The 16,488-nt window shown below is 36.9% G+C and overlaps 2 protein-coding genes across 4 annotated transcripts; both read right to left on the bottom strand.

Annotated features, from left to right (window-relative positions):
• Positions 1-1,388: 1,388 nt before the first annotated feature.
• Positions 1,389-4,311, bottom strand: LOC103479846 (protein THEM6-like). 2 transcript variants are annotated; one of them, XM_008434526.2, is made up of 3 exons: positions 4,168-4,311; positions 1,854-2,359; positions 1,389-1,767 (listed from the first exon to the last, which is right to left on the bottom strand). In XM_008434526.2, exons 2-3 carry the CDS (start codon positions 2,355-2,357, stop codon positions 1,660-1,662), a joined length of 612 nt encoding a protein of 203 aa, XP_008432748.2. In that variant the 5' UTR covers positions 2,358-2,359; positions 4,168-4,311; the 3' UTR covers positions 1,389-1,659. The 2 variants fall into 2 exon arrangements, with proteins under 2 accessions (XP_008432748.2, XP_008432749.2); XM_008434527.3 differs by lacking the exon at positions 4,168-4,311 and adding an exon at positions 3,707-4,147.
• Positions 4,312-4,723: 412 nt separating this feature from the next.
• LOC103479849 (uncharacterized) lies at positions 4,724-15,944 on the bottom strand. 2 transcript variants are annotated; one of them, XM_081598488.1, is made up of 26 exons: positions 15,671-15,944; positions 15,448-15,511; positions 13,715-13,845; positions 12,657-12,821; positions 12,378-12,515; positions 11,737-11,888; positions 10,963-11,066; positions 10,670-10,859; positions 10,399-10,524; positions 9,795-9,938; positions 9,511-9,646; positions 9,097-9,247; positions 8,754-8,890; positions 8,475-8,586; positions 8,314-8,377; positions 7,996-8,199; positions 7,625-7,770; positions 7,125-7,243; positions 6,906-7,027; positions 6,724-6,821; positions 6,514-6,650; positions 6,175-6,299; positions 5,938-6,083; positions 5,700-5,802; positions 5,472-5,608; positions 4,724-5,374 (listed from the first exon to the last, which is right to left on the bottom strand). In XM_081598488.1, the coding sequence occupies exons 3-26, from the start codon at positions 13,842-13,844 to the stop codon at positions 5,260-5,262; spliced, it is 3,201 nt and encodes a 1,066-aa protein (XP_081454614.1). In that variant the 5' UTR covers position 13,845; positions 15,448-15,511; positions 15,671-15,944; the 3' UTR covers positions 4,724-5,259. The 2 variants fall into 2 exon arrangements, with proteins under 2 accessions (XP_081454614.1, XP_081454613.1); XM_081598487.1 differs by lacking the exons at positions 15,448-15,511; positions 15,671-15,944 and adding an exon at positions 14,549-14,673.
• Between the last annotated feature and the right edge of the window lie 544 nt (positions 15,945-16,488).

The raw sequence follows: 16,488 nt of genomic DNA, 5'->3' as shown, positions 1-16,488 counted from the left end.
AGACTGAATTAACAAAGGTGAAAAGCCTTATCTTGAGTTTCCTATCTTTTCCAGCGATTTATAGCAGTCATACAGATATGTTCCCTCTGAATATGAATGTTTAACTTACAACCATTTACCTTGTAAACTTTAATAAGGCTGCTCAAACATCAGCTCAAGTGGAAAACATAGTCTTGAAGTTAGCACCTGATTTGAACATTGCAATTCAGCAGTTCAATGAGTAAAACTAGGTTGTTAAATGGATATTTCACAGGCCACAAATGAAAAGCAAACTTCCGCTCATAAGGACAACACCAAGTCAAATTAGTCAGAGCTATAACGTCAAAGTTAAACATCACTAAACAAACAACCTGAAGCTAATGGGTTTTGAAGAAAAAAATCTTAGTAATCACATAAGTATTCTATGCCACCTGAAGTTTATCTTTTAAGTTTAAACTGATTGAAGCTCTTCAACACTGTTTGCATGAATTGCTGCATCAACATTGAATTGCGTGGAGGCAGTCAGCCTGTGGCTCTACATAAGTGTTAAAGAAGTTCATTTGCCTTTAACAGCACCTTTCGCCATTGATAACTCTGGTGTCTCATCTTCCACTAGTTTCTCCATGGTATTTTGGTCAGATTGGCTGGCCAGTTAAGTGCTACCATTGTCCAAATGAAATTTAGAATTTGATTTCATCTCAAAAGAGTACATTTAATTACTGAGCAACAATCTAGTCTTTTTTTCCCCCCATTGGTCAAGGTAAGATATTTCGGATGTTGTCTCTGCCTAGAAAGTAGCTTCATAAGTTAAGTATTACAGTTGTTGCCTATGACCTTTATAACCTTTTCTGAATGCTTTGAAGCTGCAGTTGACATGTTGTGAAACTTTACTAAACTATCAATCACTTTACAATTCATTTAAGGCTTCAACTACCAATGTCTTGGACATAATTTTCTACCGCCGTTTTTCTTCCATTCAACTTAACATTAATATGCTCAAATACAGCATCCATCTTATTAATACATAACAGTTTTGGATTCTAGACATTTGTCAAGGCAGCTATCTTGCCCCTTAAGACAGTAACAAAAATATTTTTTTAATCGGTCTTCTATAATATTGCATTTTGTGTTTTTATTAGCTGTGAAAAATGAACAGAACTAAATGCTTGAATATATCAAGCATTTACTTGTACTTTATACAAGTAAAGAGAATTGGATTTAAACAAATGTTTTGTTCTTTTCTTGACACACACCTCTGCAGAAAAAAAAATAGCACTATATGTCAACAGCTGCCCTCAGATTGTACAACAGAAACAATGTATTCAGATGTTAAAGCTCAAGTAGTCATTTTTATTTCTAATATTTGTATGCTTTAAAAGCACATTTTGTTCCAGTAAGAAACTCACACCTTAACCCACAGATAAGTTTTATTGCTGCTGCTATAAAACCTGCCATATGTTAGATATTTACAGTTACAAAAGTTGTGATGTAACGGCGTACATCTGTACATTCTCAATGCAATGTACACCAATATTCCTGTGTTACATCTTTAAATGCTGGGTTCAAAGTACCCTTAGTGCAAAGAACAGGCTCAACAGTGAAGTAGTGACATAACTGTGCAGATTATTAATTTCTCTCTGAGACGATGGAGCGTCTCAGGCCGACATACTGTCCGTCCAACTATTTGTTCTTCTCCTCAAGGCCACTCTCAGCTCTCAGGGCCTGGCTGCTGGCAGAAATAAAGTTGACCCAATGCTGCAGGTCCTCTGGAAACTCAGGAGGCTCCACCTACAAGCAGCAAAACACACAGTTATTGTCATTTGCTGCTAGTATGTGCCCAGATTCATCCTGTCAGCCTTCACTCCCTCTCTTACCTTCCTTTTACACAGGTGCTGTAAGATCTTGTCAGGACTGCTGCGTATCACACTCTGCTTGCAGTACATGACGGCACACACCAGTCTGTCTTTAGTGGACACAAACCTTTGCTCCAGGAAAAAAGCTTTGTCATCCCAAGTGACGATCCGACTGCACAGATCGTAACCCTCTCCTATACACAGAGCCCTGCGGTAGCGGATGGTTGTGGCCCCCACCACCAGGTTGGCTCCGAGGGCCCGCGTTGCTTTGAACACACCGTTACGCATGTAGAGAGAGAAGCGGGCGAAGTCGCACTCCCGGAGGTACCGGGCATTGTTCATGTGGCACATGTCGATGTCGCGTGGAGTGACGCGTCCCGTCATGACCTGCTCTCCCGTGACGTCCCACACCGGAGGTTGAAACCAGGCCCGCAAAAGAACGGCGCCCGCTCGCAGGAAGTACCACACATCCAGAGTGCTGAAGAGAAACACTAAAACAGCGAGGACCCACGCCACCCACCACATCTCTGTAAAGACAGGACAGATGGAAATAAATGATGATGATATGATGCTGTTCTCTTATATTTTGGTTTGATTTTAATGTTAAATATTTAACTACAGAATTTTTGTTTTTCCATCATAAGCTTTGAATTCAGGCCCTTACAGATAAACCATCTTGGGCTGTGGTTGCCGTTAAATATATCTTGGATTAATTAGTACAGTTTGCTTTTCAGTGATGGTGTTGGTATATGTACGCATGTTTGTCACTGTGGATTCTTGGTTTTTTCTCTTTCTGCAGGGACATAAACAGACTTCTAGGGTGTTTTCTTGTACTGTCTGTATCTTCTTTCTCTCTTCTTACCTCTCTTTCCTTTTAATTTTTTTCTGTTCTTTTCTTTATTCTCCCTCCTCTTTTCCGTCTCCATGTCTATTGCATTTTAAATGAACCTAAAGAATTATAGCAAAAGTTGCAAACAAATCTGTTGGGCTGCTTTTTAGTATACAGAGTGCTAAACTCCTGGACAGGACACAATAATACAAATGCAAAAGAGATTAGAGCCTAAAGAGCACATTAAAGAAAAAAATCATACCTGATATTCCAAAAATGTACAAAAACAGCTAATTCAGTGAATCAATACAATAGATGCACCTCCCGGACCAATAGGTGTTTAATGCAACAGAAAATGATTTAAGAGTCTTTAAGTATGGTAAATATAATAATTAGAAATGTAATGTATTTAAACTTTAGCTGCCAAAACAAATGGTTCAATGGTATGTGGGACTTTAGTCCTAATACAAGTTGATGGTTGACAAAGCTTTCTGTCCTTTGAAATATTTAAAAGATGCACATCTTTAGTACCACTTGTCTTTATTTAATTCTAACTCTCCATCCTTCCTCTCCATTTGATAATGTCCACATTATCAAATGGAGTGAGACCAGTGAGACTCTGCAATCTCCTGGTTTAGAAAACATTTTAATTACAAACTCAGCTTAACTGCATGGACTAATTTGTATTGGAATCTGTCTGCATGATTGGATTTAACTGACTTCTTTATTGTAGAGTAGCTTCAGGAAACGTGTAGTGACTAAACGCAATGAATCAGATTATTTGCAATACGTAAGCAGTTTACATATTCCATATTTTACGTTGAATTCTGCAGGTTCAGTGGTCAAATGGAGACATTTTGACTCATCATGGCGTCACAATTTGACACTCCGTGTTGAAGTGGAAAAAGCCTTTTGTATACTACACCTAAAATTGATTAAACTACTTACCTGTTTGTAATATACACATGTAAAGAAAGTGTAACTTAAAAAAATTGGCCAACAAAAAACATTGTTCAGCTCATTACAAAATCTGTGTGAAACTCACTCAGTAGCCAGCAAATAAAACCATATTCATCTGTTTCTTGGTCTTGTTGAAATTCCTGGATTTTCCGAGTCTCGGCAAATCCTGACAAAATGCTGCACTAAAGTCTAAACTTTTCACAAAATAGGAGCCCGCAAACAGGTTCTGCAAGAAAGGCAGGCTATTCCCGCATGAGGAGTTTGTCTTAACGACAAGCAGCTTCAGTGAATTAAGAGATTTCCACTGATAAACTTGTCTAAAACTCTAAAAAAGCAGTTTATGAATCAGAGCCATGGCCCAGAAGTACTGCACATTTAAAATGTTGAATCTTAGTTTAAGCGGTCCTGCTTCAGAACGAAAAAAAAAATCTAGGTATTGTGGTTTAAAGACCTTAATAACTAATACGGCAAGGAAGTAGATGTATCTCATTTAACATAATGTAAAACTATGCAACAATCAAGCATGTGGGAAAACTTCAAGCTCACCTGCCGTGGTCGTGTCTTGTAGTGTCAGCTAAAAACGGCAGTCTGCACGGTTCAACTCAACTCTAAACACTTCCGGTAGTAGATTTCACAATAAAAGTAACACAATGCGGTGCTTCTTAAAAAACCTAGAATGAATGGAGGAAAAATGAAATCAGGCCTTGTAAACAAAAATTGAATGACTGTGTGGAGTTAAGTGAAGGACAGGTATATGTGGCTGTAACATACTTTTAATTAACATTTACTTTGACAAAAAGAGATGGACTAACTTCCGGAAGCTAAAGTGACGTAATGCAGACTGATAGAGTGGACAGAGGTGATTGGCTCTTCAATAAAACAAAATTATACTTTTAATAGTCACAAGATCTTGTTAATTTCAGTTTTCAAAATCACTTAATTGTATTAAATTGTATAATAAAGATTGCTTATTTAACGTTGTGACACCATGAGGCCAACTTGTCATGTCAAGATACTTGACTGATGAATAACTCCAATAAGCTATGTAAAACAGTCACAACACAGTATTTGTTTAGAAAAATGGCCCTGTCTATGTATCAAATAAGACCACACACACTTTAATTTCATATAAACTCTCAAGACACAAAGTTTAATTAATAAAAAGACAAGTCAGTTATAAAGTACCAAAAATTCAACCACTTGCTTTTTTCAGAAACCAGGCAAAACACATGCTGCTTCAACTTGTGTTTCCTCAAAAGGCCTTCAACAACGCTGTAAATAAAGGAAAATATGCAAAAAAGAAAAATGCTGATGAATAATAAAAAAAATAATTCAAGCCTTAGTTTTTTTTAAATTAATTAATTAATTGATTAATAATTTGTCTTTAACAAGATGTCAAGTAGAATTTCAAATGCTATGCAAAAGAAATCCCATGCTAACTTGATTAGTAACAAATTAATACCACACAGATAAGAACTAAGTTAAACATGTACCATAACAAAGCATGTTAACTATATATATAAAAAACCAAGCATGCATCCAAGCCATTTTCTAACCAACATCTCAAAGGTCACTGTGGATATTTGAAAAAGAAAAAAACAAACAAACAAACAAAAATAATAATGTTCCCAAGAAGATTCACTGAATTTGTTGAGATCTGTAATCCATCACCATTTTCTTCATGTTCCAGTCTGACATTAGGTCACTCATTTCAAGCTCATTTCCTGGTCCAGCCAGTGGATCATGCTTGTGTCTGAAAGAGAGGGACAGCGTCACGATTAGAGCATTCCGGTTAGTTATAACTCAGCAGCATCAAATTTCAGTTAACAACAACGGAAGCAGAAGCTTACTGTTTCAGATGCTTCTCGATGGCTTTGCGTTCATACACAGTGCCATAAACTGTTTTCACAGGATCAACAAACATCTTCTTGGTCAGAGGACAGAGCAGGTGCTGGGGAACAAACTGTGGCACAGAATCCACCAGTTTCTTCAGGAAAAAAACAAAAGATACATAAATATGTTAAATTTATCCATGGACTATTACACCACCAATACTGTAAATACGCCCATTGATCCACCTTTTCCATATCATCCAGAGACTTCCCTGCATGTTCCTCCGTGTGCCTATTGGCTTCTTGTTCGTACATCTCACGGCTTGTCAAGAATTCCTCAGCCAAAATGCTTAAAAAAAATAAATAAATAAATAATGCATCAATGAAGTTTCATATTTATAGGCCTTTTGGAGAAGCAGAAGTTAAAGCATCTGGATTTTATTTTCAGATAAATGACCATGTGAAATACTAAAATATTCCTCACCTATCCAGAGGATCATCTGGTTCAGGAATGATGAGCAGCCCATACACAGCATCAAAAATCTCTTTCATTGTGATGTGAGCATTGTAGTTTCGGTCGAATATGTTGTGGCAGATCCGGCCCACACTGTTAACGTTGCAGTGGTACACCTGACATGAGGTTAAGAATTCTAACTACATAACATGAAGTTGCATATACTTGGCAAGAAATATTTAATGTTTCCACAAAGTGTCAGGATACGTTTGTGACAAAGCGAAGGACTGGAGGTTTCACTGGGTAGTCGGGTCCAAACTGACAGTACAGCTCAAACACGCCCGACTGGTACGGTGTGTCAGGAGGGCCCTGCATGAGAATCCTCCAGAATGCTGAAAAGATGAGAAACTCTTAGCACAGTAATAAAAATCATTTTTAAACAGAGAAAATTATTATTCATAATAGTCTGCTACGTGGTTCATAGATTTACTACCTAATTTTTACAAATCACAATTTCATTTATGGCACAATTATTGGTCACTTTTAAAAAGTTAACCTGTAAAAATGTTAAGGAAAAAAAAATTATAAAAAAAAAAATCAACTTACTGAAATCAGACTCTGATGGAAAGACTCTAAAGAAGGGATGTGGGTCACAGTGCAGACTTCTGAGTTCCTCCAGGATCCGTTTTTCCTTTTCCATGAATCGTCCATCTTTTGACTCACAAATCTTCTTTTTGAGGGTACTGATTAAGAAAAAACAAGGCTTGAATTTTCCATTTATTCACCAATAGCTAGAAAAGTGATGATGTCTCCTACCTTTCAGTCAGGGTCACTCTGCCATTTATCTGACTTGGCAGGAATGTCTCTGGGTATTCATCATACCCATGAACAGCAAAGAGGCCCATTAATCCAGACTAGACGGAATGAAAATAAATTCATCATAAAGCCACAGTGATTCATTCATCTCAACTAAATGCAGACAAACAGCCATGACAGACCTCAGAGATGGAAGATGCATCAAGTTTTTTCTTGGGTTTCCTTTGCTCCAAGGACAGAACTGTCTCAATTTCAAAGAGTTTGAGGCCATCTTTGGTTGTCTGTGGCTTGAAACAACAACCACCTGGAACAGAAAGAAATTAGAGGAAGTAAAGAAAAGCTTCAAAATATGTTTACCTACTGTGGAAAAAAACTGGTAACTAGATTCAATAAAAATAAACCTGTTGCATTGCTGATCCCATGCACCATGTTGTTCTCCACATTTCCCAGGAGGATCGAATCAACAGTGATGTCAGATTTGAGCAGTTTCACTGTGACAGCTACAGGCTCTGTCTGGGATCTAAAAAAAGAAGAAAATAAAGGGTATCATTTGTTGCACCTCAACAGACAAGTGGAGGACAACCCATTTGTTAGGCCATAAAGTTAAACTCAAATTTAAGCTCGACTTTCAGGAGGAGGGTGGAAACAGTCGGACAGCAGTGACAACAGAAAAACAAGAAAATCTTGTAAAAGTGCACATCAGCGTGACCCCACATAGAGTAAAGAATCCAAACAACCCCATTTCTTAAGACTGCAGAAGGGTTAAGGATGTCCGTACACCCTGTGCAAACTGATTATACGCAGTGAAAGACCATGTTAAATTCTTCAAGCTTAAAATATGATTCTCCTAATCAACATAAGAAGTGATTAAAATGTGAAGTGAAGCAGAAGGAGATTTTACCCAGAGTCGTTTCCATCAGTGAGGCATATGACGCGAAGTCTACAATCTGGGAATCTCTCCTTGACTTTTTCAAGCTCCCGAGCTCCTCGTCGTAGCGCATCGTACAGGAGAGTACAGCCACTTGCCTTCAGGTCACGCAAATGTTCCTACGAATGTGGAAGAGCATGATAAAAACCAAGTCCTGTTATGCAGCAGCTATTGCAGGGATTAAACACTGACTTAAGTCATCCCTAATTTTTTATGCAGTTTTCTTTTCAGTCAAAGCCTACACAATGTAGTGGGCATGTGTTCTTATAAAAACAAAAATGCACGTGGCCGTCTCTGCAGCCCCAGGTTATCAGACAGCTCTTGTCTGGGAACAAAGTATGTACCTTGAACTTTTCCAGATTTTCAGTAAATGTATGGAGGGTCTTCACAAAGGAATCAAACTTCACAAGCCCAATGACATGATGGAAATCATAGGCCATGCTCCTGGTGGCGAAGTTGTCAAAAAGCTCTTTCACAGCATTGATTTTCTTTATTTCTGCATTTTCATAGCACTCTTCTTCCATGGAGGAACTGGTATCCATCAGTATCTGATGAAAACAAGTCAACTTTAATTAATTTATGTCTGGGAAACTAATGTTACTTTATTCTGAGTTATTTTAGGATTAGAAGGAAAAAAAAAAAAAAGTATTTTCACACATTACCAGTATTGCTTCTTTTGGAGTCCTGGTAGTGACAAATGTTTCATCGTCTCTGTGGTCACCAGTCCTACACCACATAAAAAACAAAAAAAACAAAAAAACTTCATCTTATTTTGTACTCTTCTTATGGCATACACATATAATGTATCATGTTATGTACTTACTTGGCAGCCAAAATATTCAGATCCACTAATTTTACTTTTCCATCCAGGCAATTATGCACATTGATCATATCAGGGGATCCTTTGTCCTTATAGAGATAAACCCCGAGGTTGTCTGGTTAAAAAGAAGAACAAATAACCTTATTGAAAAATAGCTAGTTAAAGAAAAAAAAAAAAAACTCAGCACACCAGAGATAAAGGCAAATATAGAGTGGATATTTTGTCCCTTTAAAATTCATGGATGCTGGACTAAAACAACTGCATGTTCATATTACGATCAACCTTCACTCAGCATAACGAGGGAACAGCGAGTTGATCCCAGATTCTTCAGCTGCAGAGGTGGAGTCACATTGAGGCAAGTGAAAGCTTTTAGTCCTTCCACCATACTTCCAAAGGTCCACTCAACATTAACCTGAAAGCTAAAAAAAACAAAACAGAAAGCTGCAGAGATGAGTAAACTAGAATATTTCAAAGCTTTTGTTTGTTGTAAAACACACTATGGAAGCAACCCTATTGTAAAAAAAAAAATCTAACACACACTTCAGTCCAAGATTAACAATTCTTCTTAAACAACAGAAGCATTATTCAATTCTAGAGAGAGAAATATTAGTTTGAGGATACGTACTTGTGACCAGACACCTTGTCGTGATGAATCCAGAGAGGATATGACCGGACAGAGCGAGGGATGCTGAGAAGTATCTTCTCCACATCAGCAGCTCTCTTGAGGGAACATTCTCCCAACGGCTCTTCGGTGCAATTTGGGATTTTAATGCCATCTAATTTAAAGGGCACAATCTGAAATTTGTACATTTAAACTAAACCAAGAACAACACACATACAAGAGATGGTACTGGTTATGGGTTCAACTTGGTAGGCATTAACACCACTACTGTTAGAACATTACCATAAAATAAAACTCTGGAAGCTAGTTAAGAATTGAACAAACAGCCTAACAAGTTTCAAAATAAAACTGCAGAAAGTGAGAAATCATGAATGCATGTTGTCCACGAGTAATCAAATTTAAGCTTAAAGAAAATACCCTTGATTTTGTCGAGAACATCAGCTCTTTCAAAGACAGTTGGCACTCCAGGAACTCTGACTGGCTCACAGAAATGGTTACCGTCTTCGGACACCAGATTGATCGGAGCAAAGTCTTCATGCTCAGTCGTCTGGTCCTGTTGATGTGGAAGAAAGTTTTAAGAAATAAATGACACTGGCTAAAATTCATATAAAACTTTACAGAAAATAAAGATACGTGGACACAGACGGAAATATTTATTTTTATACAATTAAAAAAACAAATAAATAAAAGAATTTCATTACTTTTGCTTTGTTGATGAGGTGTGCCCAGCAGTACAAGGAGTTCTCAAAAACGTCCTGGTCCTCGATGGTTTTTTCCCCTCGCTGTGATCCTTGCTTGGGTAAAAGCTCTCTGAAGAGCATGTACAAGCTCTCCACAACGGCAATCTGCAGAAAATCAGTTAGCACATCGTCATAGCTACCGTTACAACATACAACACACAGTGAACTAGTTAAGATGAAAAAATATATATAATATAACCTCTATGGATAAGGGGTATCACTTTGCCATTTGGCAACTGCAGATACCCCTTATTATTACCAGGGTGGGACAGTGGGGGTAGCATCTGCTAATCAAAGAGACGTAATAAACACTTGGAGATCATGAATTGAAAGGATGACCTAAAAGAGGCTTCATATAGGCTCCAAATGCCCAGGAGAAATCGCTCCGTTTTGGCTCATTATGTAGAAATACTCATGAATCCAACAATTTGAATGTGTATGTGCTAAGCACTATTGCAGAAAAATAAGACCAAAATGGATTCCTAAATTCAATATACACAATGACTAAATAGTCAAATTAATAGTTCACAATGAATACCTTCAATATTTACAAAGACAGACTTACCTTCTGGTTTCTGGTCACTCTCTCTTTCCTGCACAGTTGATGCAAGCTCTGGACGAGGGCGTTACATCCAGTCAGTTCTCTTACGTAGGCGAGCAAGATTTTGCGGGGTACGTCTGTATGCTCTGCCTGAAAGCCCGTAGAAATAGATATTTTAGAAAAACTCTTAGGACAAATGAGAACCACAATTACTTTCAGAGACTATTAAAAAAAAATGAAAAAAGAAGCTCATTTGACCGTTAAGTCTACTGGCAAATAAAAGACAAGTACTTACAATAGCATAAAGAGATGAGAAGAATACACTGATTCCTTTCAGGGTTTGCGACACTGAAGGCACAACATCGTTGAAGTAGAACATGTCATCACATGGAGTTTCTTCAGAAAAAGACGACAAACTGAAGGAGACGGTTGAGCCTTCCAAAATTCCACACTTCTTCAGTGTGTCGCTGATGGAGTATTTCCCTCTGAGGACAAAAATCACGACAACAAAAAAGTGACGGTGCTGAGGACTACCTGTGAAAATAAGAGGTCAGTACAGTAGGAACACGCATCACTGTGTAGATTTACTTCTGATGAAGGACATGTCCTGGGATGCCACTTGTCTTTGATAATTTTTGTCTCAGGGTTGCCATTGTGTCACTTTCCAAGTCCACACAAACTTCAAAGTATCCCTTGAAAACAGAATATGAACCAGCATAAAAAAAATGCTCTCCACATTTTCATTCCAAAAACTAATACTGCCATATCTACAAGATATTCTAAATTAAATAGATAGATGCATCTGGCAACTTTACGGAAACTGCAAACAGCTGATTTTTAGTTTTGATGGTCCTGACCAGTGAATTCACTCATCTTTTATTTCTAATAAAACGTTCTTTACCAGTGTGCTTCCAGAAGGAAGATTTCAAATGTCAGTATTTAAAAAACAAAATTATGCCAGAGAAAGCAAAAATTCTGTATATTACACATTTTGTGGGATGCCTACGGCTCATTGAGGTTGTGAGAAAATTAGATACTCGGCAGATAACAGGAAGGCTGAACAGAGCTACGCGATTTAATCCCTTGAGATTTCAATCCATGCTGGACTTGCAAATGTTGGTAGCCTTTTAGAAATCTCAGTTAAAGCAAAGATCCACATTCTCTAGGAATGCACATACTGACTATTTTGGTAGTGCTAGTTACACTCAGCTGAAATATAAGATGGTAAAGACTAATAATAGTTCTTTTGGGGAAATCATAGCAACAAACAAAAGCTTTACCGACAAACACTTAAGACTGAAAATTGGCTGCAATATTCTGACTGCCGCATCTCTAACAGTAAGCACCATGGATCAGCTCTACCTTGAGCATGACGTGGCATCGAATGACTTCTGTCCCATTCGCTTCACAGGGCTTTTGCTTTGGCATTTTAGGAGCCTGTCTTAGGTTTTCCTTTGGAGTGAAAATGGCATAGACTGTGTCACCACTTTGGATATGTCTCTCTTTCAAAGACCCTGGAAAATAAACAATTCATACTTAAACTGTTGAACATGGTTCTATATCAAACAAGTGTTGAACATTTTTAATTCAAACATAAAATAGGAAAATGGACAGTAACCTGTGATACTGTACATAGTATTCATAGATTCATACAACTAAGGCTCTGCAAAAAGTATATCTTTGTCCATCTTAGCCCAAACCTCTGTAGTCAAATGTCATTTTTAAAACCGTTAACTTAAAAATAAGCAAGTATGTTAGCTGCCTTAATTCACAAATGCTGTAGATGGGGGAAAAATGAAACAAAGAGAAACAAACCAAGCTCTCTTCAATATTTTCTTTACTACTATTTCAAAGTTCAGTGCCATCTGTGTCCCAAATCTGTTTCTTCTTTTTCTTCTCAATCTTTAGCAACAACTTTGGTTTGTTTTATGTTCTAGTAAACAGGTAAAATGCCTTCTAATACAAAAACTGTCTTTATATAAAAAGAGTTTATATCAACTCACACGTATTGAAGAAGGGGTCATCTGTCAGAGGCATCCCATCGACAGTATATAAGCAGACCCCTTGGGTGTTGGCAACTTTTTCAAGGTAAGAGATCCGTAACATCAGATCTTCGACAGTGTTTTGTCCAGAGTCCATATCTGCAACATTCACATTTGTGGCCCAAGTTTCATATAGGGGCTAGAATTTGCCGTGTTCATAACTAATTGTACTAGTTTAATATTTGTTTTTAAATTTGGAGCATTCAAAGTAATGATAAAGTTGTCCTACTTCTCTCCTACCTTTAATCTGTTTCCGTTCGGGGCATTTAGGATATGTGTACCACAGACTAAATGAGTTTGAAGTCTTCAGTGGTGTCACAGTTTGGACCCGTCGCTGGGAAGCACTTAGTTTTTGAATAAAGGTTCTCATGTTGTTAAAACGATTCTTTTCCACATGACTTAGACCTGAGGAAAAAAATAGAACAAATTAACATGCAAACAATGCAAAACCTTTTTACCTTCTTTACATTTATCATGTTAAAAATAATGCTCCAATATCATTGATCTTATGTGATATACAACCATAAAGTAGTGATTACGTGTAAAATGTAAGAAAAAGTACAGCTTAATTTTTTTAAAATTGTGTCTTCAAAGCAATCCTCTAAATAAAATAGAGTTCAGCAGACGTTTGTTAAGGAACAAATCAACAAGCTGCATCATGAAGACCAGCGAACACAACTGATGCATCAGGGAGAATTTCTATATAGGAGTTTTAAAGTTATAACTCACATCAATCCATCAATCACATCAATTTTTAGATTGTCTACCGACACACAGCTTAACTGAGAAGCTGAGCAAGGACAGCATTAATCAGAAGGCAATCTGCAGCTCAGACAGGACAATTTGTTAAAACATATTCAAAATCCAATTCAAAACTACTTTCTTGATCCCAAAGTCAAATTAAATATGGAGAGGCAAGAAGAAAGCCATCCTGTCTTACTATATTTTACCTTGGTCAATGACATAGAATGAAGGTAAAACAGATTCAAGTTTGTGTTTTTAACAGGACAAAATTTAATATGTTTAAGAGGTGTGAATATTTTTATAAAGCACTATAAAGACCAATATCACAATGACAGAACTTAAAATGTCTACAATTTGCATATGAACTGAGCCTGCATTTCTTGTGAAATTACCTTTGGCGTGAATTAGCACTGCAGAAATAAACTCAATTGAATGCCATGAGCAATTTACAATCTTCAACTCCACATAAAACATATACCGCAGCCCAGAAACATGCAAGACTTTCACCTTGCTTTGCAAATGATTCATATTTATGCCATATTCAGAACACTCACCAAGGCTGTACAAATCCTCATCAGTCACTCCATCAAGGAAGTCTTGTTCATCTTTCACACCCATTTGCAGAAACTGGTTGTAGTAGGACTCCAGTCTGTACTGCTGAAGCAAATTAAATATTGCATCCATCCTTAAGAAATAAGCAAAACATATCAAGTTATTATTGTATAAAAACATAGAGCATTGATTCTATAATGAAATTCTCAAAAATCTCGAATTCCCAGTCTTGTCAAACTTGCACAACTTGTGCAGAGTTAAGACATCAGTTGGGTAAGCAGTCAATCTTTACCTTTTTCATAAAAAAAAAATATATATATATATATATATATATATATATATACATATATATATACATATATATATACATATACACACATTGCCAGTATAACTTTAAAAATATAAGATATTTTCCTATGAAATTATGCAACTAACATATACATATAAAGTTTCCAAAAACAGTGAAGTAAAACATTTACATCAAACCCTGAAACAACAAGGCAGGTTAGCTTTCAATTTGCTGGTATGGTAGAAGGCCAACACAAACCGGCCTAGTCTACATTAAATATAACAAACGTTTTTAAATTTCTGAAACAAATCAAACATCTTCAATATCTTCTGTAAGATCGAGTGTATATATAGCTGTTCAAATAGTTCAAATGTCGACATGGCAAATTCCTCCACGTGTTAGCATTGCTTCCACCAATTAGCAGTCCAAGGTAGCCACGTATCCACATTGTAACTCGGTGTAAGACCTACACAAATAAGCATAAACTTCTAAATACGTCACATTTTCTAAAATTAAAACCCTCTGGAGAAAAATGATGAAAACTTACTTTTGCTTACTTTTCGCCTCTTAATCTGGCGTTGCAAATCTGCCAACGACAGAGTAAGAAAAGTGCCTATTGGCTGTTCAATAAGACGCTTATTTGAATAATTGGTCATTTGCCTGGTATTGCAAAGGATAGAGGGCCACCAATGTGTGAATAAATAATAATAATAATAATAATAATAATAATAATAATAATAATAATAATAATAATAATGCAAAATCCCTGAAACTACGAATTAACTGTTTTCTATTGCAGTTTATTTTACTTTCTAAATTTACAACATCATCCTTTATTCTGGTAACTTTGGGTACATCCTTTACCCTCTGCCAGGGAGGAACTGATCGCCAGGGGGTGAAAGAGGATTAAGGTGGAGCGAGATCAGAAAACAACAGAACGGCCCGAGCTCATTGGATAATCAATTTCAAGTATGAAAACACTGGGGATACGCACATAATAAATAGCGATAAAGTAAATTATATTTTTAAAGTAATTCATGAGGAGTATGCTTTGTCTGATAAAAAATAATAGTTGAATCGAACATGAAAGAAATTAAGAATAGAATACTTGGCAGACACGGAAGTACTTCAACCGCAGATGTTCGAGATTTTATAAAGAGTGCGAGTCTCAACCTGATATAATGTGACACTGTGAAATTCTTTATCGTATCCCCGAAATCTCGGGATCAGACTAGCAGCATATCAACAGAGCACTGGCTCATTTAATTTTAAGGAATGTCGGGGTAGCTGTAAGCGTTAGCTCCTTTAAATTTCTTTTCTTTTTGTGAGTACTGTATTTACGTGTTAAGGGGGGAAAAATAAGCTTATTTAGGCAAATATTATATAGGAATGTTATTCACTCACCGTTTAAAATGCTAAAAAGGAGAATTAAACAGAGAATCATACCTTGTGTATGTGTCCACAACAACAGCTGTTTTCACTTAAAGTCAACTGACGAAGAAAACGAAACCTAAAAGAGACACCACTACATGGAATAAAGAGATCCAAAATGGAGTCAAAGTGGATAAAATAAATTCGTAATAAGCTTGTCGATGTTATTCTTCGTTTTTCTACTTCATTTTTTTCGTACTTGTATTTTGTTTTGAAAAGCACACAAAGTGAAACTCACCCCCTACCCCCACAACAACTTTTTTTTCTCTGTCTCTTTTTTTTTCTCTGCGAATTTTGACATTTTTGTGAAAGGCCTCTTCAGTCAAACGGTTGCCGCAGTTCGGTTCAGGTGTAAAAGCACAGCGTCCCGTCTCTGCATCCCTCCCCACCTCATTCATTGTGATATTTATAGAGACAAATCACAAATATTCAAAAGTTAAAAAGAGTGAGACAGGCATATTTTTCTATCGTTATCCAAAAAAATGACAGATGACAGAAATCCTTATCTGCTACTCTGCAAAGGCTTACAGAGCTTTCGTCACATGTTCCTCTACAAACCTGAAAAAAAGCAGTCAGTTATCGTTATGTTATATGTTATATATAACATAACAACTGAGATGTTATATGACACAACTGAGAATCCATCCATGCATTCATTATCCACTTATTCTTGCAGTGTCAGGATTGCTGCTGGTGCCCATCTCCAATGGTCATGAGGCGGAGTACGCCTCGATGTGGTTACCAGTCCATCTCTAGCCTGGCTATTGCTCTTATGTGCAATTCTACTTGAAAAAAAAGATCACTTCCAGCACAGTCTGGGCTTTCTGTCTTTGACTTGGATTGTCTCAAGTAGATCTTTTACTTGGCCAATCAGGTTGTGAACGATGACATCAATTTTCTGTGCTGTTTTAGGATTGTAGTCTATGACAGCAAAAGAAGCGAACAAAGTTATTCAGTCTTTGTTGGCCATGCTTCCAAATACTCAATTATCATTTAAAACTATTCGGATCGGCCCTTCTGTCTTTATAGTGGAGGATGTTTGTTTACAGTGCAGCC

Source organism: Poecilia reticulata, chromosome 17, assembly GCF_904066995.2.
Source record: "Poecilia reticulata chromosome 17, P_reticulata-male-v2, whole genome shotgun sequence".
Lineage (NCBI taxonomy): Eukaryota > Metazoa > Chordata > Actinopteri > Cyprinodontiformes > Poeciliidae > Poecilia > Poecilia reticulata.
This window is presented reverse-complemented; position numbering and strand designations above follow the sequence as displayed.